This window comes from Dromiciops gliroides, chromosome 1 (genome assembly GCF_019393635.1).
Source record: "Dromiciops gliroides isolate mDroGli1 chromosome 1, mDroGli1.pri, whole genome shotgun sequence".
Classification (NCBI taxonomy): domain Eukaryota; kingdom Metazoa; phylum Chordata; class Mammalia; order Microbiotheria; family Microbiotheriidae; genus Dromiciops; species Dromiciops gliroides.
Genome location: NC_057861.1, coordinates 732,621,099 through 732,645,718, shown reverse-complemented (window position 1 = coordinate 732,645,718; position 24,620 = coordinate 732,621,099). Strand labels below are relative to the sequence as shown.

At 44.2% G+C, this 24,620-nt stretch overlaps 1 protein-coding gene across 1 annotated transcript in view; it reads left to right on the top strand.

Annotated features, from left to right (window-relative positions):
* The first annotated feature begins 730 nt into the window (after window positions 1-730).
* SLC25A26 (solute carrier family 25 member 26) overlaps window positions 731-24,620 on the top strand; it is a 133,803-nt gene continuing 109,913 nt past the window's right edge. Inside the window, exons 1-3 of the mRNA XM_043986777.1 lie at window positions 731-944; window positions 12,626-12,782; window positions 15,712-15,821. Coding sequence (XP_043842712.1) covers window positions 891-944; window positions 12,626-12,782; window positions 15,712-15,821 — 321 coding nt within the window. The 5' untranslated portion in view covers window positions 731-890. The remainder of the gene's footprint in view (window positions 945-12,625; window positions 12,783-15,711; window positions 15,822-24,620) is intronic.

Genomic DNA, 24,620 nt, shown 5'->3' with positions numbered 1-24,620 from the left:
ACAGGTGGGGAACTACTGAAGAATGGGACTAAGGGATGTCTTTGGGAATGATGACTGACAGTCATAGAGCTCAGAAGCAACGTGGTCCAACCCCGAGGCTTTTACAGATGAGGGAAGTGAGGCAAAGAGGGTTCTGGCAGATAGGCGGTGAAGTGGATAGAGTGCTGAGCCTACAGTCAAGAAGACCTGAGTTCAAATCCTGCCTTAGACACTAGCTGTGCGACCCTGGGCACAGTTCCTGCCTCAGTTCCTCATCTGTAAAATGAGATGGAGAGGGAAATGACAAACCACTCCGGTATCTCTGCCAAGAAAACCCCACATGGGGTCATAAAGAGTCAGAAAATGATTCAATAATGTTAGGAATGAAGAAAAGGCGATGGTGCTTTGCATAGCCACGCCCACTGGCCACTTCAGCAGCCTAACCTCATCCCCACCCGCAAGTGGCAAATTTTGAGAGTGCATGCCTCGGAGTCGGGCTGAGATTTGGGGGTTGGGGTGAGGCTCGAAGCTCGGTTTATCCTGGGGTGGGCAGCAAAAAGGAAACACATTCCCTTCTCAACATGGCGTCTTGACTCCGCCACTCGCTGCCCTCGAGGGGCGGGGCGACGGGAAGGTCTCCCCAAATATCGCGAGAATTATCAGAATTTTTTTTTTTTTTAATTTATTCCCCCGCCCCCTCCACTTCTTTTTCGGCCTCCTAAGCGGCCCGGGCTCAGTGCGCACGTGGAGTTGTTGGGGCAGTGACGTCAAGGTGTCCCGGAAGTATTCTGTACCGGCAGGAGAGGTCGCCAAGATGGCGGCGCCCAGGTGAAGGCTGAAAGGCATGGCGCCGCGGTGATCTTGGATTCGCCCTCGCTCCGTTCCGGCTGAGGCGTCCTCGGACTGAGGCAATGGCCCCAGGCGCCTCCCCCGCGGAGCAGCCGGGCTTCGGCGCATCCCTCCTGGTGAGTGCAGACCCACAGGCTTCCTCCTCCGAGCCGTCCTCCTTCCTGTCCCCCGCCCCCCCCCAGTCTCCAGCTTCCGGCTTGTCACCCCTCTCACCTTGGACAGACCCTCAGCCCTCTCCCCCTCACACCCCAATGCTCCTACAGCTAGAGAGGCAAGTGCCTTCGCCAGCCTGACTTCCCATTTTACAGATGAGGAAACTGAGGCACGGAGCAGGGAAACTGACTTGCCCACGCCCACGTGGGTAAGTAGGGTCGTAAATTTTGAGGTCCAAGAGATCTTCAATCCATTCATCTCAAGCCCATCATTTTACAAATGAGGAACCCAAGGCTCAGAGATTCAAAGCGTGGTGTTCAGTCATTTCGGTCACATCTAACTCGTCGTGACCCTATTTGGGGTTTTCTTGGAGGAGATCCTGGAGAGATTTGCCATTCCTTCTCCAGTTTATTTTACAGATGAGGAAACTGATGCAAAGAGGGTGAAGTGACTTGCCCAGGGTCACACACCTAGTAAACATCTGAGGCCGGATTTGAACTCAGGTCTTCATGAACTCCAGGCCCTGAAGTCCATCCAGTGTGTCACCTCGCTTAGAGGTCATTTAATCCAATGCCTTGGATTAAATGCATTGGATTAAATGCCCTTGTCGTACACTTGAGGAAATTGAGGTTCGAGGAGGAAGTGACTTGTTCAAGGTCATTCAAGGAATAAGGAACATGAACGGGATTAGAATCCGGGCCCTTTAACTATAGATAATAAGCTTCTCTGCCACCCCACCCCACCCCCCCAATAAGGTAGAAAGTGAGAAAATAAAAGACCCTCCTAAAGGATTCTGCACCTGAGCTGAGTCTGGAAGGAAGAGGACCCAGAAAGGAGAGAATGAATGAGAGGATGAGGCCCAGAGGGACATGAAGAATTTGTCCAAGTTTAACAGAGCTCGGCTTCTCCAGCCCTAATCCGCTTCCTTGTGGTTGTCCCTTGGTTCTGTTCCTGGAGCTTTGGGGTTCCAGATCCCTTCCCTAAGCACAGGGCTGGTTCCCAAGGTTCTGCTCTCGCTTCCTCCCCCATCTGTCCAATAAGGCGGCCCTCCCATGAAGCTGCTCCATCCTGCTCCCATCCCTTTGTTCCACACCGACTGGCTTCTTCCAGCTGCTCTCTGTTGGACTTGTCTCCTTTGGTGGTGAAAGGAGCCCCTGCTCTTCTTGCCACTTGTAAGAGGCTGAGCCTTTGAACGGACTCCAGGAAAGCACCTTTACAGCAGCTTGGGAAGGCCTGGTGAGGACAGGGCGATGCCCCAGAGGGCTCCCAGGCAGTGGGAGAAAGCGTCAATCTTAGGGGATTGATTGCCCTTTAGAGAGGTCTCTCTGCATTTCTCTGCTTCGTTTTTCATTTTCTGGGGCCGGCCTGCTTGCTTAGAGTCCAGTCCCAAAGAAGGGGTGGGGGGAAGACCTTAGCTTAAAAGGCCAAGGTCCCCCGCTGCATCCGGGGCCATCTCCAGTCATCTTGATCTATATCTTTGGCTGTGGAGGAGAGAGTGAGGTTGGTGACTTTGTGCACCCCTTCCTCACCTTCCCTCCCTCCATCACCCCGATGTCATGGTCTTCTTGGAGAACAAAGGATAAGCACCTCTGGGGTCAACTATGAATGCCTTTGCTTTCCATTTAAAGCTCTTCAGCCCTGCCTCCAATCTGCCTTTCAAGGCTCATTAGATATGACTTCTCTCCATACATTTTGTGGTGCAACCAAACGGGCCAGCCCGGTGTTCCTCAGCACACAGCATTCTATCTACCATCTCCTTGCCTTTGCCCAGGCTGTCTTTCGTACTAGGAATGCACTCCTTCACTTTGAGGCAGGGACTGAGGTGGGCCATGGGTAAGAGAGGCCTGCATTCAAATCCAACCACAGGCACTTAACAGCTGGGCAAGTCACTTAATCTCTGCCTGCCTCAGTTTCCTCAATTGTAAAGTGGAGATAATAGTAGTGACTTAATAAATTCTCCTTCCCTCCCTCATTCCTCCCACATCATAGAAACTCTTACTTCCCAGAAGAAGAAATTCCAGCCTGCCTTCTACATAAAACCTCTTAGAAACCCTAGTCTCTTTTGAAGCTCACCTCCTATGGGCCTCTTGCCTGAGACCTCTGATCCCTTCCAGGTGCTGTAACCTTTCCCCTAAAATTACCTTATGTGCACAGATAAGTACATGTACTTGTACATGGATGTATGTCTTCTCTGATGGAGTCTAAAACTCCTCAATAATAGGGACTGGTTCATTCTGGCCTTTGTCTTCTCAGGGAGTGGCTCGTAATTGATAAACACCTTTTGTTGGTTAAAGATTCACCCAAAAGCACAGTGTGAGGGAGGCCTCAGGAGGAAGTTTCTGGGAGGGTTTCCTCTAGGAGGTGGCATGGGGAGTTAAATGACAGAGGGAGGAGCCTGGGCATTCCAGCCCAGGATCCAGAGAGTGTGTCCACCCATGTTAGGGAAATGGTGGAACAGTTTGGTTTTAGTGTGGAGAGTGTGGAAGGCAGTCATCGGAGGTAAGGCCATCCAGGTGGAATCAAGGGCCTTGAATGCCAAGCAAAGTAATTTGAACTTTCCCCAGTAGACAGTAGAGAGCCAGGGTAAGTTTGAGGCCGTGTAGTAATATGGCTTTTCTGGGCATAAGAAAGATATTAGAGGGGCAGCTAGGTGGCGCAGTGGTTAGAGCACCGGCCCTGGAGTCAGGAGTACCTGAGTTCAAATCCGGCCTCAGACACTTAACACTTACTAGCTGTGTGACCCTGGGCAAGTCACTTAACCCCAATTGCCTCACTAAAAAAAAAAAAGATATATAAAGAAAGATATTAGAGGAGGTTATAAGATGATGGGAAGATGGATGAGAAAGCCACTATAGCAGAGTTGGGTGGTCATTGACTCAGGATGTAAGATGGGTGAGCTCTCGAGATGAGCCAGAAATAATACCATGATCACGAAGGCTGGGGACTGGGCAGGAGTGAAGTCGGGGGAGCAGCCGATTCAGGGGAGAGAGAGTCAGCTGGGCCTCAGGGCTTTTCTGTCCTCATTCCTTTTTGTGCCCCCTGTAAGAGTAGGACCAGAGCTGTCTGTGCTGATCTCTATGCAAGGCCTGTCCTGATTCACCAGGTTTTTAGCACTTCAGATCCTCTCCCACCAATAACTTTATTTACTTTTCCTATTTTTGTTTTTTCTTTTATGAAGGGGAAGGGAAAGGAATAGACAGTTATTAAGCACCTACTCTGGTACCAGGCACTTTGCATTTGGTCCTTGCAGTGACCCTAGTAGGTATGTACTATAATTATCCCCATTTTAAAGTTAAGGAAACTGAGGCAAACAGAGGCTAAGTGTCTTGGGTCAGATTTGAACTCGAGTCCTCTTGATTCCATGCCCAGTGCTCCCTGGCTCTGGAATATGAGCACTTTCGAAGGAGGGGCTGTCTTCATCTTTGTATCTCCAGCACCTGGTATGGTGCCTAGCACATAGTAGGTAGGTACTTAGTAAACTTTCACTGAATTAGATTATTTCAGTCTAAATCACTTAACATTGTGTTGTGTCTTAAAATTTCTAACTATCAACATGTGGTAAAAAAAAAAGTGATATTTTATTCTTTTCCCTGACATCTAAATTTCAATTTCTTAATTTATGTTTTCTTGCTTGACATTCAGTAGCTTTGCTAGCTTAAAGAGACTTTTGGAACATCATATTTACTAATGCACTCTAGAGGAATGCCTATTCTTTTTTTTTTTTTTTTTTTTTTGTGAGGCAAGTGGGGTTAAGTGACTTGCCCAGGGTCATACAGCCAGTAAGTGTCAAGTGTCTGAGGCTGGATTTGAACTCAGGTCCTCCTGAATCCAGGACCAGTGCTCTATTCACTGCACCACCTAGCTGCCCCAGAATGCCTATTCTTAGTTGTTTTTATTTTTATAATTTAAAATTATACATATATTAAAATAATATTATTTCTCACTCTTTTCATGCAATAAGATGTGATTGGGGAAGGTGGAAAGATGTATAGTAAGAATGTGTTTGAATCAGAAGCCAAAGAAATTATTTTTAAATGAACTCTTATGTTTCTGCCTCACCACCTCTCACAGTACTGATAACTGGTTTATTAAGATGGATACCTGTGCTTCAGTGTCCGTGACCTCATCTGTGGGGGCCGGTGATGCAGCTCACAATGCAGGAGTCACTTCCTGTCCTTTGCAGTCCTTGTACATGTCCTCCCATGAAGTTCCCTCCTGCTCTGGAGGTCTGTCCATGGTGCTGAAACCCTACCTCATGTAGTTCTGGAGCAGGAAGCCATGTAAGCAGCCCTTTGGCCCGAGCCATGCCAGACAGTAGTTCCTTCTATAACATATCTGACAGATGGTCCTCCAGGCTTTTCTTCGAGACCTCAAGGAGAGGGAACGAGTCACCTTCCAAGGCAGCCCATTGGAGTTTATGACTATTCACAACCTTTAAAGCATTCTGTGGATACCTGTGCAGCCACTCAGGCTAGTCGTCTGTCATCCCTTGCTCTTTCTCCATGACCATTAATAAGCACTTTTGGATTCATTGACCAGTCTCCTTTCTTCCCTGATTCTACATTTTCTGGGTCATATCTTTTATGGGACTTTTTGGGCTATTTATTCAGAAAATGGTAAAAACCATCATATCACAGGTACACCCTCCATTACACTTTGCATTACACTTTGAAGGCATATAGCATTACTAAAATAATATTGAGGTTTAAAAAAAATTTATGTCAGAGAGCAGCTTGGGTTTTTCAAAAATACTGCTCATTTTTCCAAATCCAATCTACTTTCCTTTCTCTGTTGTATTCAGCTTTGGGCTCAACTCATGGGACATCTCAATTCTAATTACATGCATTGATGTATTGACTCATTGGATTGCCAGCTACTTGTCATAGCCTTGGCCAAAGACACTCTTCATCCATTTGGTTGTTCCTGTATAGACTGTTAGGCTAATATCTTTTCAGGAGCCATGGATCTCATGAGGAAGAGGGCTGCCTCACATGAAAACAGAAACATTTGGAGGAGGACACCCTGGGAGTGGATATTATTGCTGAGCTCTAGAGTCAATCAGTCAGGAAACATTTATTAAGTGCCTACTATGTGCCAGACTTTTGAGAGTCCCTTGGATAGCAAGGAATTAAAGAAATGAATTCAGGGTATTCATTGGAAGGTGAAACACTGAAGCTGAAATACCTTCGCCACATAATGAGAAGACAGGACTCACTGGAAAAGATGCTGATGTTGGGAAAGATTGAAGGCAAGAGGAGAAGGGGACGGCAAAGGAGGAGGTGGGTAGAGAGCATCAAGGAAACAAGGAACGTGAGCTTGGATAGGGTTTGAGAGATAGTGGAGGAGAGGAGAGAGTCTGGTGTGCTGTGGTCCATGAGGTCGTGAAGAGTCAGATACGACTGAATGACTGAACAACAACAAATGTGACAGTTACTCTGCTAAGTGCTAGGGATAGAAATAATAAAAAGAGGGGCAGCTAGGTGATGCAGTGGATAGGGCACTGGCCCTGGATTCAGTAGGACTCGAGTTCAAAGCCGGCCTCAGACACTTAACACTTACTAGCTTTGTGACCCTGGGCAAGTCACTTACCCCCCCATTGCCTCTCAAAAAAAAAAAAAAAGAATAAAAAGAAAGGTAGCTCCTGCCCTCAGAGTACTCAATAAGTATTTATTGAATTATTAAATGGCATTTGTGTTTATTTCATTCGATGAGCCCTCAATGGGTACAGAAAGGTTGGGCAAGGATTCATCAAGTAGACATTTATTCAATGCTTCCTATGTGCAGAATATTGCTGCTGCTGGTGGTCGATGGATCCACAGTTTGGATTAGGCATGAACCCTGCCCTCTGGCAGATGACAGTTTAGCAGGTCAAGAAGACATCTGTAAAATATACAACATTATATGATAAATGTAACAACATTAGAACATTTCAAAATGCATTTTACTGAAACCTTTTATCCCTATGTCACACCCATTTTTAGGAAAAGAATACCCCACCCCTCACTTTTGTGCCCTCCCCAGTGACAGAGAAACACAACTAAGCGATAGCACTCAATGCAGTTCCTGCATCTGATCATGTATAGAATTACCATTCTGTTCTGGCTGGCCCCATTCCCTCTGCTGGGACGTCTCATCATCTGGGCTCCAGATTCTTTGTATTAGTCACAAAGCAGCGTGCTCCAGGAGAGCTGAGGAGGATGGTTAGCCAATGGGGAGGACTTCATCAGGAGGGACTCTTGAATTGGTGTTTAAACAGACTGAGTTGGAGGAAGGCTGAGCATTCCAGGCCCAGGGAAGAATTAAGCAAAGTGACAGAGGCAAGAAGGTGTTAGTTCTGTTGAGAAGAGAGAGGAGGGACCCATGGGGTGTTGGTGTGTTCGTGGAAGGTAGCAATAAGGGGTATGGTTGGAAAGGTGACAGTTGGTGGGGAGCCTTGGAGGCTGGAGAAGAATTTGAACTTCATTCTGGTAGGAAGTAGGGAAAGGCAGCCTGGAGCCAGATTCTGCAGACCTAAGGAGTCTATCTCCTCCTAAGGTCAATAGAGAGCCACTTAAGGTTCTTGAGCAGGATGGTGGCAGAGTCAGACTTGTGGGAGGATTATTTTGGCACCTGTGTAGAGGAGGGAGTGGAGAGAGAAGCAGGGAGGAGGCTGTTGTATTGGTCTTAGGAAAAGGTGGTGATGGCTTAAAGAGTGTGGTAGCCAGTGAAATGGAGAAAAAGGGGAGGATGTTTTGAAGATCAAATCAAGGAGACTTGGCAAATGGATGGGGTGGGGTGAAAAGAAGAGTTGAGGATAATTCTGAAGGTGGTAGACCTAGGGATCCACGAGGATGGTGATTCCCTAACAGAAACTAGGCGTTTTGTAGGAGAAGAGAAAGATGTTGAATTTGATTTGCCCATGGGGCATCCATTTGGTGACTTGAGATTAAAGCCTGGGAAAGATGAGGGCTACATCTCTAGAGCTGGGGGGCATCTGCATGGAAATGATCATGGAAACCATGGGTATAGAAAAGGAGGCACGAGGCAGCCCGAGGGAGACCGAGTCAGGGGTCAGCCAGGGAGGAGGAGGAGGAGGAGGAGCAAGAGAGGGCAGCTTTGGAGACACGGGCAGGAGGGAGTACCCAGAAGGAGGGAGGTCAGGAAGGACAAGGACTGAGAAGAGGCATAGAAGTCGATCCTTAAAATTCGGGGGGGTTTGCCCCATTCCGTTAAGGGAACCAGTGAAAACACTGAGCTCAGGCCAGTGCACAGATCCCAGGCACCTTCGGGTGTCCCCATCACAAGCATGTTAGCTAAGGGGTTGGCAGCTGAGGTGGCCCTCCGGGGGCATCTGTCATGCTGCCTGTTTCTGTCTAACTGTCTGCATTGCCCACAGACACCCTCCCCAGCCTGTCCAAACCTAGCAGACCCTCCCCTTCCCAGACCATTTACTGGCCTAGGAAAGTGACCACTCTTTCTGAATACACTCGAGTTCAATGAACATGAGACAGGGCCTAGATTAGCCAAAGAGAGGTTGCTGGGTCTGAGCAGGAGGTCAGAGAGAAGACCACAGGCCAGAATGGAAAGAGAGCTTAATCAGAAGATCCGGGGGAGGAGGTCCTGGAGATGTGCTGACTTGCCTGCCTTACTTAGACAATGCCATGTTACTTTCTGCTCATTAAAGGCAAGTAATTGGCATTCCTGTTTCCCACTTTTTCTGGTTAATGTTGTGCCAGCTTTTCCTCTCAATGTTTTATAGAGTACAATCCTACCTATGTCAGCTTTTTAATGTTAAAAAAAAGTGCTAATTATACCCTTAGAAGTGTTGAATTTAGGGTTGTATGGTGTTTCTGTCTCCAGAAGGCTCAGGTGTCATGAAGGTGTCACTAGCCCTACATCCGTGCAGAGTTAATCTGGTGCTTAGCAACCTGACTTCTCAGCAGTGGAGTACCGTAAATCCTGAAAGTAATTATTTGCCTGATAACCCCGGTGCTAATTAATTGTCCATGAACAAAGCAAATTCTATAGAGGAAAGATAATTTTCTGCGACTTGACAGTAGTTTATATTAATGTTCGACATGATTATTATAATTCAGTTTACATAAACATCAGTTAACATTCGTGCTTGCTATGTTAAATGAAACTTTTATGTATTTCATCCAACTATATCTGAGCCATTTTAAAGGAGAGTATGAAGTATTGATTTCTTGGTTTCAGAAACAAATTCTATGAGTACATTATGGAATGTGAATTTTCCCAGACCCCTCCCAATTTACAATAATGCTCTGGGTATCCCAAGAGATACTTATCTACAATTCAGAGCTGGGGGGGGGGGAGATGATGTGGTAAATAGAGAGATAATCTTGCTATCCTGCAGGTTCTGAGCTAGCTGATTTTTCTAGCTTCATGAATTTAAATGACATTTATATTATAGAAGTTTGAAATCCACAGAAGCAATTAGTAACTTTTGATTCATGTTTTACTGGATAGCTAGATTAAATCTGATCAATTTTATACTGAGGAGATAAGAATTCTGATGAAAGGAGGGTTAGAAAAATCAATGCATGCAAAGTAGCCAAATAGATTAAAAGAGTAATTAACTTATTGATTAAAACTTTAGAAATAGATAGCAAACACCTCTCTGAACCCTCTTCTAAGATTAAAGAGAAAATTAGAATTAAGTGCTGCATTTTTTAAAGGCTCCAGCCATACCAGATTGCTTTTGTTTATTTTTTTCCCTCTCCTCGCTAGTTTATCTGTAGTAAAAGCAGACATCTCTATTTTGTGGGAAAATGAAGAAACAGAAAGAATAGATTTGATTTTGTTTCTGTTCTGTACAGTCAGTGATGGTCATTTCAGAAGAGAAGAATTAGGAAACTGTTGCCTTTTCTGCTTTCATACATTTTCTGGGAAGTTTTTTGGTGACCACAAGGGCCAGCCTGGGGTACTCAAACGTTCTTTATCCTCCCTGTCTGCTACTGCGGTTCTGGATCACAAGTCATTCACTGTCATGTTCAGGCTGCTCTTCTCTGACTTGGTGGTTTAGGGAGTTTTGTGTGAGGATGAGGGGTCTTTGTGTTAGTCTCTTGCTGTTTCCAGCCCACCAGGGGATTCTCCCGGTGTAACCTGAGCATTTACTTAGGCAAGGATGCCAGTGATTTCTCATTAGAGAAGGGTGGTCACCTGGGCTGTCTGTCCCACTAGAATGGCTCCTGAACCAAGAGAAATGTGAGGACCACTGAGGGAGGGGCCGCATCTTTGCTCAGATGACAGCCTCTGATGTTTCTCCAGTGTGGTCAAGCTGATCACGCGCTTACCTTGTCCCTGCGTCCTCATGACAGCCCCGTGGAAGGTGTTCCAGATAAAACTCCAGGTGCTATTACCTCCCTTCTTCTGATGAGGAAGTGGAGTGTCAGAGAGGTGATCAGCCCCAGGCCCAGAGCTGGTGTGTGCTAGGTAGAGGTCTGTAGGAACTGACTCCAGCTTCCTCCTGGCACCCAAGCCAGACATTCTTTCCATTGCCACCCTCTGGTCTCTCTGGTGTAATTGTCATTTAGATGGTTGATATATCGGACTTGGGAGCTCCCCATGGAGGAACCATCTTTGTTAGACCCCAGGTCTTCTCTTTGAAGCATCTTCAGCTGGCGCTGCTTGTGTCCCTCTCTTCAAAACGGTGTCTTTGGAACATTGACACGCTCTGGACAGCCACCATGCATGCGTTCATCCCACTCAAAACCATCTTCTCGTTTGACCAGGCGAGGTTTTGTGGTCTGAAGAGCCAAGGTTTTTGTATTGATGTCTGAGTGTGAACATACAGGGCTCTTTAATTTAATTGGTGTTCCACGTGTCTTTTCAACAGAGCATCAGGAAACACCAAATGGTTGAAGGTTTGTATCCATATTTTTCAAAGCCTGGTCCATCCTCTGAAATGCAGTGTTCCCAAGCAGAGCTTAAAACTGAGAGAGAGTGATACTTTTGTGAACCATAGTACAGCATAGATGTTGAACACAAAAGTGTTGCTCATCAGGGCCACGCTCCTCATCATCTGGGTGGTTCTCGTTTGCCGCTTCCCTCTGCTCTTGTTACCATTGGGGTGCCAGTAGCACCATTAGCACGGCCACCCACTCTGCCGTGGCTGTGGGCCTCAGCCAGGGTCACAAAGTAACTGATGCCTTGATGAGCCCTTGGCACTGCCAGCTGCTGCAGATGCCCAAGCATACCAAGTTTGGGAGGGCTCTGAGGCCAACTAAGAGTGGGCCACGGGATTTTTAAAGGTATCCAAACCTAGGCAGGCTCTGAAATTCAGTTTTAGAAAGGGTGGGAACTAGCATCCCAGTCAAGAAAGAGAGAGAAGAGATGGGCAGTGTGCTGGCAGTGGTCCAAAAGTGCCAGCCGCTTCTACCTGCTCCCCGACCCCCTTCCCCAGAGGAATCGACAGATGGGGCTGGGACTGACTCCTGCTACCATCATATCAACTCACCCTAATCTGTTCCAATAGTGAACACTCACTTGGTGCTTACTCTGTAAAGTGCAGTGATGCTGGGGGAGGAGGTGGAAAGTTTCAAAACCACATGGCCCCCATCCTCAGGTCTAAGCATGGTCTGCCATATATATCTGTATGCACGGAGTAGATGAGGTGGTCTAGCCTAAGCCGTAGGTGTACACAGTACTGGACTTGGCAGTAAGACCTGGGTTTAGATCCCATTTCTGCTCTCCTATCTGTAAACTTCTTTTTTTTTTTAAATTATTTTTTTGTGGGGCAATGAGGGTTAAGTGACTTGCCCAGGGTCACACAGATAGTAAGTGTCAAGTGTCTGAGGCTGGATTTGAACTCAGGTCTTCCTGAATCCAGGGCCAGTGCTTTATCCACTGCACCACCTAGCTGCCCCATCTGCTCTCCTATCTGTGAGATGCAGAACAAGTTACATAAAATCCTGTAGAGAAAGGAGTGGCATTTGTGTCAAACTTGAATGGATGGCTAAAAAGTAAAACTAAGGGATGGGGGTTGAATAGAAGGAAGAAGAAAAAAGGAAAGGAGAGATTTGGTGGCAGGTGTCTTTGGTGTCCTAGCTGTGGTTCTTGAACTTTGTGGTCTCAAGACTTTAATATTCTTTAAAATTGTTGAGGACTCCAACATGAGGGTCATATTGATCAACAGTTACCATGTTAGAGTTATTTCATTTAAAAAAAAAAACAGTAAACCCAGTGCATATTAACTTCATATTTTTTTTAATGAAAATAGCAATATTTGCCAAAACAAAAGAAAAAATGAGTGAGAAGAGGAGGGAATAAGCATTTATGTAGTACCCCTGGGTTAGAGGCAGTGAATGTGGAATGGAGGCTCTACTTCCCATATTGGTGGGATAGAGGAAACAGTATTTCTTCAGGTTGCTCTACCTTTTTTGGTGGGGGGGACTTCTTTAGGGGCTGGGAAACATAATGAGAAATGTGGACTCCTAGCCTCTTTCTATAAATCATTCGGGGAAGAAGGACCAATATTGGGACTGGAAATGGTTTTATCTTAACTAACTTCATTTTCAAACATAAAAAGAAAGTGCCAACCACGGCAAAATTAGACCCATTGAGCATCCTCCCCCCTACCCTTCCACCCTCATAGCTACTCTTGGCGTATTTTTTTTATCATGTTTTTTCTTTTGTCTTTAAGGCCGGAGGGGTAGCAGGTGTCTCTGTTGACTTGATCTTATTTCCTTTGGATACCATAAAAACTAGACTCCAGAGTCCCCAAGGATTTAATAAGGCCGGTGGTTTCCGTGGAATCTACGCTGGTGTTCCTTCTGCAGCTATTGGATCCTTTCCTAATGGTAAAAGTTACATTGGCTTTCAGGCTCCTTTAAGCCTGAGATAATGGAATTTGTTTTCAGAGGAGCGGGTGGTCTGTCCCCATGTATCATAACCTATTCGGGGTAATTTGTTGCATGGGTTGGCTCTTTATCCACCACCCCATCATTTTTGAATCGATCAGTGTCATAGATCTTGAACCTTTATTGGTATAATGCAAGAAGTATAAATGATCTTTTTAAAAAAATTAATGTTCCAGTTTTAATGTGTCCCGGGGTTATTATAAGGATCGAATGAGATAATAAATTGTGATGTGTTTAGCATAGTGCCTGGCATAGAGTGGGTCCTTTATAAATGTTAGCTATCATTATTATTATTTTGACTACCCTTTCTTACTCCTTGCTGTATAGCTGGTGAACCCAAGAGGCAGTCAGGCCTTCAGTGTTAAATTCAATCGTCATAATTAAATTGGCCCGAGGTGCTATAACCATTTTTCTGCTAACTTTCTCCTGGATACTCTTTATAGTCTCTTGATTCCATCTTGGGTGTAAAGTCTCTATTGTGTTCTTTCATGTGGTCTTTATGCTCTGATCAATATCACCTATTTTATTCCAGCTACTTTTTAATAATGCCATCTCTCCAACTTTTAATTGCTTAGTGATCTTTCCAGTGTTACCAAAAACTGAGATTAGATTCTCAAATGCTCTTTGATGCCCTCCTTCTTCCTCTTTAATAAATTCAGGATAATTTCCTATTGTCAGATTGTAGATAGATGTTAGTTCTTTCAAGGTTTTGTAGATGACCATTTCAAGATAAACAATCGGCCTACCTTAAATAATGGAAATTCCTTAGAAGTTTAAAGGGGGCGGGTGGGATTTCTTTTGCAATTGCCCATACAGTTTTCAGCATTAGTTATAATTCAGTTTAATATGTACTATTGTCAAAAGGCCCATTCTCTGCCTAGTGTGGCCCTACAAATTGTGAGGAATATGAAAAAGTCAAATAAATGTATTGTATTTGTTTGTATACAAATAAGTAGATATACACACAAACATAAATATTTTAATTTATTAGTTTTCATTTATAATATGGTAAATATCAATAGATATAAAACACATAAACAAAACCTCTTTAGGTTCCGTGTGTGTGTGTGTGTGTGTGTGTGTGTGTGTGTGTGTGTGTGTGTTTGAAGTTTTAATGACGGAGCTTTAGGTAAGGCCCTCCTCCCTTAACACAGGGGAAAACAAAGCCTGAGCATCATCTTTGCTCGGGGTAGATCTTGAGAGACATGGGCAGCCCCACTGCTGCTCCCAAGGAGCCTTCACCAGGTGCCTGTTAGGGGCAAGACACTGTGGCAGGTGCTAGCTATACAAAAGGGTTTTCGTTTGTTCATTCAGCAGGTATAGAGGATAAATCCTTGCCTTCAGGAAGCTTCGGTTTAGTTGGAGGAGCACATAGGAAATGTTAGAGCTAGACGAGGCCGTGGAGACACCCAGGAAAAGCCTTTTTGCTTTTCAGATAAGGAAACTGAGGCACAAAGAGATAAGTGATTTGTCCAAGGCCATGTAGGCTCCTGTTCCCTCACCTGGACATTCAGTCCCAAATCCTTCTTCAACTCTATCCATTGGATATATTTTCTGACGTTCAGAAAGGACCTCTTTATGTGATCCCCTAGAAGACAGTCCTCAAATAGCACCAAAAATAAGTCTCTAGGTTACTTGGAGAATTGTTTCAAACAAGTCAAGGAGAATGCCTAGGAGCTTGTCAGTTTTTTGGGTCATCTTTCTCCATTTTACCAGAGAAAAATGGTTCAGTGGGCACCACATTTCACCCAAAGGGAGATAAAAGATAGACCATATAGGGCCTGTAAACTCTGATTAATCCACAGAGGGGGCAAACTTCAGGAAAAACAAAGAATTGAGAGCATTTATACCCAAAGCCATTTGAATTGGGATGAGTACAGTCCTGAGCTCTTTCTGTTTGTCCCTCGGGATTCACTTCTAAGCAGCAATTCTGAGTCTTCCTTGCAGCATTGTTGCCTCTGGAAAACCATGATTAACTGCGGCCACACTCAAGTGCCATTTACAAACGATGGATTTGTCATTCTTTTATTTTCAGTCTCTTACCTGTGTTGAAGTGACGATCATCTTTTGCTATCCCTACTGGCCCCTCATAAAGCCCTCCTGGGCCAGACCTGGGAGAGAGGGTCACTCGTCCCAGATTTTCAGTTTCAGGCTCAGTGAGGCAATTTATTGTTCTCACAGTTTAAACCCAACTTCTAGCTGGTAAAAATAGCTCTAATTAACTCAAAAAACCGGCATCATAACACGTGAGAGTAGACTTCTTTCTTAATTAAAACAGAAAGTTTCCTCTTTTGGATTTCTGCATTATCAGCGTATCATACTTGTAAATTTTATAGCAGCTAATTTATGGTGATGCATTTGTATAGTTCTTGATGGAGAGAGGCCTGAAGATGTTCTTGTCACAGATGCAGAGCAGCTCGGGCTCAGTGCCCAGCTTTGTTCCAAGGTCCTAGACCTTGGGCAGAACACTTTGTCCACTTGGCCTTGGGGTCCCCATCCCTAAAATGAGGATATTAGAAGAAATAATACTTGACTTCCTTACTAGCTCCACCATCTATGATCTCCTTTCACACAAAAACACTTTTTTTCCCATTAATTATCCCCATTTTACAGTTGAAGAAACTGAGGCAAATAGAAATTAAGTGACTTGCCCAGGGTCACACAGCTAGTAAGTGTTTGAGGTGGGATTTGAACTCACACCTTCCTGACTCACTCCAGGCTCTGGGCTCTATACACTGGGTCCCCTAGCTGCTGCTAATGGCAGGGTGCTCTGTAGACAGATGAGCATCGTTGTATTTCTTAAGGATGTGAATAAGGATAGACCTTGGCATCAAGACAAGCTTGGTAACTGGACTCTTTTACATTTCAGCTGCTGCATTTTTTATCACCTATGAATATACAAAATTTTTATTGAGAACAGATTCCTCATCATACTTGGTCCCAACTACTCACATGTTGGCTGCCTCAGCTGGAGAAGTGGTAAGTATACCGTGTGCTCATGGTCGGTATGCCCCATGCACGACAGGGTAAGAAGCATCCCCATGTGACAGAGAGCCACCAAGGCGTGCTTATTGTCTCCCAAGTGCTCAGTGTTGTGCCAGGGCACGGGGAACAGGCAGGGGCCTGTCGGTGAAGAGCCCCGAGTCCTGTCAGGTAGGGACCCTGACAGGCATTACTCATGCTTTGCTCTGTTTTTACCTCATTGTACTCGTTTACTCGTTTTTTGTTTTTAGGGATAATGCAGTCTTGAGTTACAAGATGCCAAGTCTTCACAGTATGAATTTTAAAAATCCAGAGTTGGGAAACCTCATGGGTACAGCTGGTGATGATAGTACTTGAGATGGCTCCGGAGAAAAGTCCAAGAGGGATGGGATAAGTAGGATGAGCATGGGACAGATTGAAAGGCAACTCTGCTCCGATGTATCTGGGATCATAATCTGGCTCCTCTCATTTTGTGTGGCCTCGGCCAGCCTGTCGCCCTCCTTCAACCTCATCTTCTTCACTTGCAAAGTGGAGAGTTTGGAATATACCTCCATTCCATGATCTCCCTCTCTCTCTCTCTCTTTTTTTTTTTTTTTTGCAGGGCAATGGGGGTTAAGTGACTTGCCCAGGGTTACAACAGCTAGTAAGTATCAAGTGTCTGAGGCTGGATTTGAACTCAGGTCCTCCTGAATCCAGGGCTGGTGCTTTATCCACTATGCCATCTAGCTGCCCCATGATCTCTTTAGAAAATTAGTGGGGAATGAGCATGCTGTATGGAGGGGATGGTGAGGAGAATGGCTGCAGGCTAAGAGAATGTCCTGAAATGGATTGCTCTATTTAATTAATACAGTTTCTGCCATCTAAGAGAACATTGAAATTGTGATCACAGATTTCTTTGTTTGGAGGTAAGAAAGGTCACCCATGAAGCTTTCAGGGGCTCACGTCTTTAGACAAAACAGATGGAGAGAAATGTCATCTAAAGCAGTTGCTGTTAGGCAACGTTCTAGATGAAAAGGTGCCATGGCTTACGCATGACCCTAACATAACCTTCAGAAAGGAGAAGGGGAGGGCGGATGGAGAAGCCGCAGATGCTGCCCCTCCCTTTCATTTTTGTTTTCACTCTTGCGGTCCCTAGGGTGCGAGGCACAAACGGAGCTTTCCCTGCCCTGGGGAATCATACATCCTTACTGGGCATACACTAAGCAGGCAGGAAGAAAGTAGTCAGGAGGAAGAAGAGAGTGCTGGCGGCGAGGGGGCAGAGGATGCCAGCATCTCTGGTGGGGCTTCTCACCCAGGAAGCACCCAGCTGCTTGCCAAGCTGAATTGAGCTCCACCTCAAAGGAAGATTGAGGGGAGGGGCCTGTGTTTTGCAGGTACAGGCCACTTAGGCCCGGGTAGGGGGCAGCTGGAATGCCTGCCAGAAGGCGCACACAGAAGAGTTCATTTGGTCAGTTGTGTGATGGAGAGCCATAAGAATTAAGGCTGGATTTGCAGATTGGGACTGAATCATGGGCTTTAAATGACAAGGCTGAAGGAATCGTTTGATCATGGAGCCCCTGAAAGCTTTGGAGGAGGGTCTGGTGACCCTGTGCCTTCAGGGTGGGTGCCCACCTGCCTTGGGCACTTTAGGGAGATTAGACTAGCTGACAGAAGGAGAACAACAACTGGCAGAATGGCTTTGGGACATTGCAGCATTTCATTTGTTTTCCACGTTTCTAGCAAATATAAAACTTTCTAGGTTCATTACCGTAAAATGGACTTTTTGATTGAAGAAATCACCTCTGTAGTTGCTTGAGAGAACTGTCTAAACACATTTACCTGAGAGATGTTAAATATGTCTTTGACCGTGGTGTTTGGGAGAAAACACCTTCCTTTTGACATCAGCTTTAAGATGACTTTGCAAGAGCCTGAGTTAGCTTGTCACAGAGCTGTGGAATTTCCAAAATGAATCATCTTTACACTGACTTCAGTAGTCAAAATGATGGGAATAGCCAGCCCCAAATTACTTGATAGAATAGTTTTTTAAAGTATCAAACAACAGCAAAAGACCCGATTGGCAAAGACGAGGGAGGTATTTTTCTGAGTAGCAGCCCAAAATAATTAAGTTTGAATATGCAATTCTACTGATTGCTTAGTCAAATAATGTCGCAGTTATCCTACATGTAAACATTTTAGCCTCAATTATAATTTGCAGACTTGTTCAATTTCAATTTAAAAGCAATTGTTGTTTTATGTTTTCCTGACTAACTTATCTTAGGTTTATATTGTGTTTACATTTTTGTCTTGTAATTAGTATTCACCTGAGTTTTGAGGGGAATGCGGGGTGTAAAGCTTGTGGTTTTAATATGTTGTGGTTTTTAAATGTCTGTCCTGGTCAACTTTTTTCCTCTTTCTTTTTAGAGCTCATGCTTTATTGCCTCCTTTTAAGTGAACTGTCATAAATTCACTGTATTTCGAATGTTTGGTTAAAGCTCATCTCAGTGTGTTGTAGAGAAGAAGCAAGTAAAGTCTTTTTTTTTTTTTCCATTTTTCCTCTCTATCCACTGCAGTCATCACCCTCCCTGAAAGCTAGTTTGTCACATTGAAGGAAAGGCTTTCTTGCATTCATAAACCCTCCGTCCCTGAGGACTTGCCAGGAAATTCAGAGTGACATGACAGGGGAGTGTGGCTGTCAGCTCTTTAACTTCTCATGTCAAATGAGGCGTGTGTTCTGTCGGAGGAGAAATGCTGCCCCTTTCTTCTGCAACTGATGTCTTCTCCTGTGAAGCTTTATAATGTAACCTGGGGGGCAGGGTTGCATATATGCTAAATATATGGGTGGAGGTATAGATTATGGCAAAGGATCTAGATCTTGGGATTATGTAGCCTTAGAAAAAAACCTGTCCCGGCTCTGCTTCCCAGGGCCCAAGTTAAGAAGGCAAGGTTACAGATGTTCCCCTTGTACCTGCTCTGTAGTATTTCTTAGGTGTCAAGAAAAATTAAAGCAGACCAGGTTAGTGGTGATTGGAATTTTTAGTTCCCATTTGCTCAGTCTCTGATTGTGCATCCTATTTTATTTAAAATAAAATGAAACATTTTGTAAACTCAAGAAAATTGTTTCATTTCAGTTCTGAAATGCCCAAACCATCAAGCTTTTCTCCCTGCAGGTGCTTTAGGTCAAATTCTGTGGGGAAAAACCAGCATCCTGTGTTTGGAGATCTGCGCAAAGGAATGGGTTGTTTTCTGCCCGAAGTCTGTCATTCCTACGAGTTTTTATGTGTTCCTCTGGCATGTTGTCTCTATGTGTATACATGTTGGTAAATAAGATCAGGAATCATTAGTTACTAAACTTTTCTTAATAAGGTTTTGTTCCTGGCTTTTGGCCCATAAATTTTGTATTCTAGTTGTATGAGATTATGGATACCATTCAGAAAAGCAGAAAAGGCTTAATTTTTTAGGAGATGATTTAAGAATTTTCATGCAGAAAGTGGAATGAAATAAAAGCAACTATGTAATTCTTGACCATACCAATGGCACAAAAACCATGTTAAATGACAGAAAAATAAGCCGTGTACAAAATGCTGTCAAAAACTTGACTTGCGATAAAATAATGACAATGCCACTAAGATGCTGCCTCAGAAGCTGTAATTTGTGGTCATGGTTGTTATCAACTCTGCCTGCAGGTACTTTGTGGCACTGACTCAAGCTTGTGAAAGAAAAAGTCCTAGAAAGTGAAAAGAATAGGGACAAAATCATAGCCGTTCCCTATTGCAATCGCTTGATTAAAACTTAATGAGTAATCAATAAAACTATAATTACCGCAGTCCACCTTATGTTTGTAATTTGGAATACAGTGAAATCGATCAAATAAGATTTAATATGTGACGACAACAACAACAAAAAAGTCCTGTCTGCACCCTTCTTATGAAGAGGTTTGCTGGACCAAATCTCTAAATCCCCACCTCAATTATTTTACAGCTCAGTTTTCATCACACACACACACACACACACACACACACACAGCCTTGTGAAAAGTGGAAACTGTAATTAGATCAGAAGTGTTGGGGCACACATGCTTTAACTCCGTAAATGCTGGAGAATCTGGGGCTTTGGGGGGGAACTTTGGATAATTTTTATTTATTGTCATCTCTGTCCTCAGCCCAAGAAGGTGAATATGCAGTCACACTGTGTAGATAACAGAATTTTTGTTTGTTTTTTTGGTGGTTTTTTTTGGTGAGGCATTTGGGGTTAAGTGACTTGCCCAAGGTCACACAGCTAGTAAGTGTCAAGTGTCTGAGGCTGGATTTGAACTCAGGTACTCCTGAATCCAGGGCCGGTGCTTTATCCACTGTGCCACCTAGCTGCCCCCAGAATTTTTTTTTTTTAAAGAAAATTTTAGCAGAAAATTATGACATTAATAATGGCTCAAATTTGGGGCATTAAGTCACATTATGGTCTGCTAGGATTCATGTATAGGCTCCAGGCCATTGGAAGGTAGAAGAGGAGGAAGGAGGAGGATGGTAATTCTGATGCCAACTGACATAAAGTGTGCTTTCAAGTTGAGAAAGCCTTTCACATACACCATACATATACATACATATGTACCTATATATGCATGTGTATTTGTCCACACATAACTAAAACCAATTTATGAGGCTCTTGGGTAGAGTTCAAAGTGAACCCACTTTATACCAAGTTTTTCTTTGCAGCAGACAGTGTTATTGGGAAATTCTTATCCACTTATTACTGAAGACATTTGCCAGGGTGAGCATTGAAAGCATTATGGTATTAATGCCACTATTTGCATCTAAAAATATCGAGTTTTTCTCTTGCTTGGTCTGAATAAGAAGAATCATTGACCAAGGTAATTTGGGGAAGACTGACCACTGTAGACATTTTTTTGAATTAATCACGCTAAGTTTTGAAGTATCCATAAATGAATCCGGGTTAGCTCGGATCTGCAGAGTGGGTAGTATTTTGCCAAGTCCTTGTTCAGAAATATAATTGAGCTGTGGGCAAAAGGTTGTTGAGAAAATGAGATTGCTGCCATTAGGACCTACTGGAGAACGCAGAACAGCGGAGTTAGATCAGACGGAAACGCAAATTAAAACTGCAGCTGGAAATTGCTTGTAAATAAAGATGAATGGAGGCAGAAGTCTACAGACACTGCCAAGAAATTCATCATACAATTAGAAGCTGAAACAGTAAATTAGGAACTGTCAAGCACCTAACCACCCACATACAAACCCTTTTTATACATCTGAACACCCCTCTGTTGGAAGGTGGAGTTGTATCTTGTTCTCATCTCTTATTGACCTGCTTTTCCATTCAGGACAGCAGTCAGGCAACGGTTTTGTGGGTGTTTATTTCTTAGGAATTCTCACCTATAAAGTCTCTACCAAAAATGACCTACAGAACAGGAAAAATGTCTAGTCCCTTCCTCCTCTTTTACTCTCTCCCATCGCCTCTTCCCCATGCCATTTTTCTATTTCCCTCCTCTAGCCCATACCCATGTACTGCTTTTGTTTCAGCTCATGTTGGATTTCCTCACTGTCGAATGCCAGACTTAGGTTGTGCTTTAAGTGACTGGAAAGATTGGCAGCTTGATTCATCAGGATGGAAGGAGTTTCCTCCTCTTAACTGCGTTAATTGGTGGTACTTTCTTCTTCTGGCAGATGGACTTTCTAGGTCCAGACATGCATGAAATACTTGGGTGTATGTGCGGGAAGTCCAAATTTCTCATCTACAGAACTCAAGGAAAGAGACAGTGTGGACTGGAGAAGGGCAGAGCGGAGTACAGCAGCAGGAAGCCAAGAACAAAACAATGACTGATCAGACCAGTGAAGCTCCTGAGCTGCCTTGACTTGCAGTGGCTTTGAGACCTTCTCTTGAAGTATGCCCATTGTGTGACCGTCCCAGGAACAAAAGTTGAGAATAGAAGGCACCACGGATGCCTGTTGGTCCAGAATCCTCATTAGAGCCACGAGGAAGGCGGGACCCAGACAAGTGAAGGGATTTTCCCAAGGTGGCACACATCGGCCATGCGTCAGAGCCGGGAGTGGAACCCACGGCCTCTGACTCCAGGGCTTTTTTCCAGTGTGCTACACTGACGTTTAAAGCAGACCTTTCTTCTTTAAATGAGGAGAGTCATGAAGGAAAGGATTATTTCCCTAAAAAGGGAGAAATCTTGAAATTAATGCTCATCCACCCTCCAAAAATCCTCAGTTACTTTGTTTACATACACTTTTGAAGAGTCAAGGAGATCCCTAAACTATTATTTCTGAATTAGCTTTCTATTTTATAAGAATTGCTTTTGTTTTTGGACACAGCACGTACTATTAGTTTAGATTGTAGAAATTAAATTAACTAACTAGAACAAGTACATTTCAGTACTTTATATTATTCTGTGGACAAGGGAAAAAGAAATCTCTGTTCTTTAAAAGCAATAGGAATGAAAACTTTTTTTTTTTTGGTAACATTTTTGTTTGTTTTGTTTTTTTGTGGGGCAATGAGGGTTAAGTGACTTGCCCAGGGTCACACAGCTAGTGTCAAATGTCTGAAGCCAGATTTGAACTCAGGGCGTCCTGAATCCAGGGCTGGTGCTTTATCCACTGCACTACCTAGCTGCCCCATAGCATTTATTTTTTCCAGTGGAATGAAAACATTTTAAAAGGTAAAGTTAATAATCATAAATACAACACATAAATATACAGTAAGAAATCATATACATAGGTATATATGTATATATTATGTGCATACACATGTATTTACACACACACACACACACACACACACACACACACACACACGCCCCTACTCTACCATAATTTTGACCAATCAGGATCAAATCAGTTAACAGACCACAAGAACGTGAGCTTCCCTCTGTCTGAAGTTCTGCTGCCTTGAGCTTCATTCTCTTTCTTCCTGTCTGTGTGGTCAGTGTGGTCACCATTCAGGATCTGCCAATCACAGTTGGGGTCCCTTTCCCTAAAGCCGTGTCTGTTTAATGGATTTGACACAGTCTCCCAGCAACAGAAGGAAGATCTCCCTGTGGGATGGTGGAACTGAGTCAGGTGGCATATTACCACGAGGGCATCCTCTGGTAAACTGTTGCCAGAAGATAGTGAATGGGGAAGGTTGCTGTTATTCTGAAGGGCCCTGGGTCAGGGTCTTGCCCTTGATGTGGAGCTGCTGCATTTTGGTCTTGCAGCAATGGTCAGTAATGAAGCACTGGAAGGATTTCATTTGGGATCCTTATGGAGCTGCTGCAGGGGGCATGACGCTGAGTTCTACTCAGCGGATGCAAAAGAGGTAGAAGAGATTCGTAAGACCCTTGACTCCAAGGGGATTATCTAATAAAAGAATTGCATAGTATGGTGGACTAGAAGTGAGGAAAAGTGGGTTCGAATCTACCCACGGTCTTTATTTATGGCTGTGTGAGCCTAGACAAGTCATTTCACTGGACAGACAGGTCCTTGGTCTCCTTCTTTAAGATTGGGGGAGGGGGGGCAGGGGTCTCTGGTGTCTCCAGAGCTCTCATCCGAGTCAGCAAGAAGTGCATTCAAGTCCCCTCTTTGACTGCCCCCTGATAACCCATTTCTGAGCTGGTGCTATCATAGGTCATATTGCAAAATGAGGGTGATGGCATTTTTGTTCTGTCTCATAAGATTGTGGTGAAGAATCCGTCGATTGATTGGGCATCGGTAAGCATTTGTAATTGTGTGATTGGCGCTAGACAGCAGGCATGGGAAGACAGAAGTGAGCCGGCCCCTGCTCTCCAGTTTCCCTCATGGGGGGGGGGAGGGTAAGGTTCAGGGCTGTGTCTGACCATTCATCATCAGATCATAAGGAAAGAAACAGCATTTTGCCCTTTTTTCTTTTTTCTTTTTTTTGGCAGGTCAGTGAGGGTAAAGTGACTTGCCCAGGGTCACACTAGCTAGTAAGTGTCAAGTGTCTGAGGCTGTATTTGAAGTCAGGTCCTCCTGAATCCAGGGCCATTGCTTTATCCACTGTGCCACCTAGCTGCCCCTGCATTTTGCCCATCTTATCTCCCGTGAATGTGAGGGAGTTGCTGCAAGGGTGCATCTAGATTTTGTGAAATTCCTTGAGTTGATATAGTAATACACAGAGGACCTGGATTCAAATCCTCCCTCTGACCCTTAGTAGCTAGCTGTGTTGCCTTGGGCAAGTCAGTTGACTTATTGGACCTCAGTTTTTTTATCTGTTAAATGAGGGGATTGGGCCTGTGAGGTTCCCTCTATTTCTAGGTCTCAGGTAAAGGGCTTCTCAGATGTACACAATTGGTTTCATTCATCAGACACTTGGAGCACATGTGTCTTGTATGGAAGGTCAGTTGGACTAGTTAGAACAGTCATTCTACCACAATTCAATGCATTTCCTTCTAACCAACTGAAATAAATGAACCAAAACCTTGGCTGTCTGCCGCCAGCGATATATCAATGACAGTATTAAAAGTCATGCCCCAAGATGGATTATCAGTGAAATGGAGCATCTATCCCTCTATAGATTATACAGCTTGGGTAGGATTCGATGATTGTTACATTTTGGGATAAGATTGCTTTAAAAAATCTGGAATGGGGCCATACATAAAATGAAAAGCTACATCTCTTCTGAACCACAAGGTGGCAGTCTTGTCACACGTATGTACCATGTAACTACTACACACACAGGTTTTGGTTTACTGGAAACATTGGTCAGAAAAGTGAAGGGGTTTTTGGTTTTGTTTTTAAAGATTATTATTAATTTGGAAATCTGCCCTCAAAATCCATTAAATAAGGATGAATGTTACGGAAACTT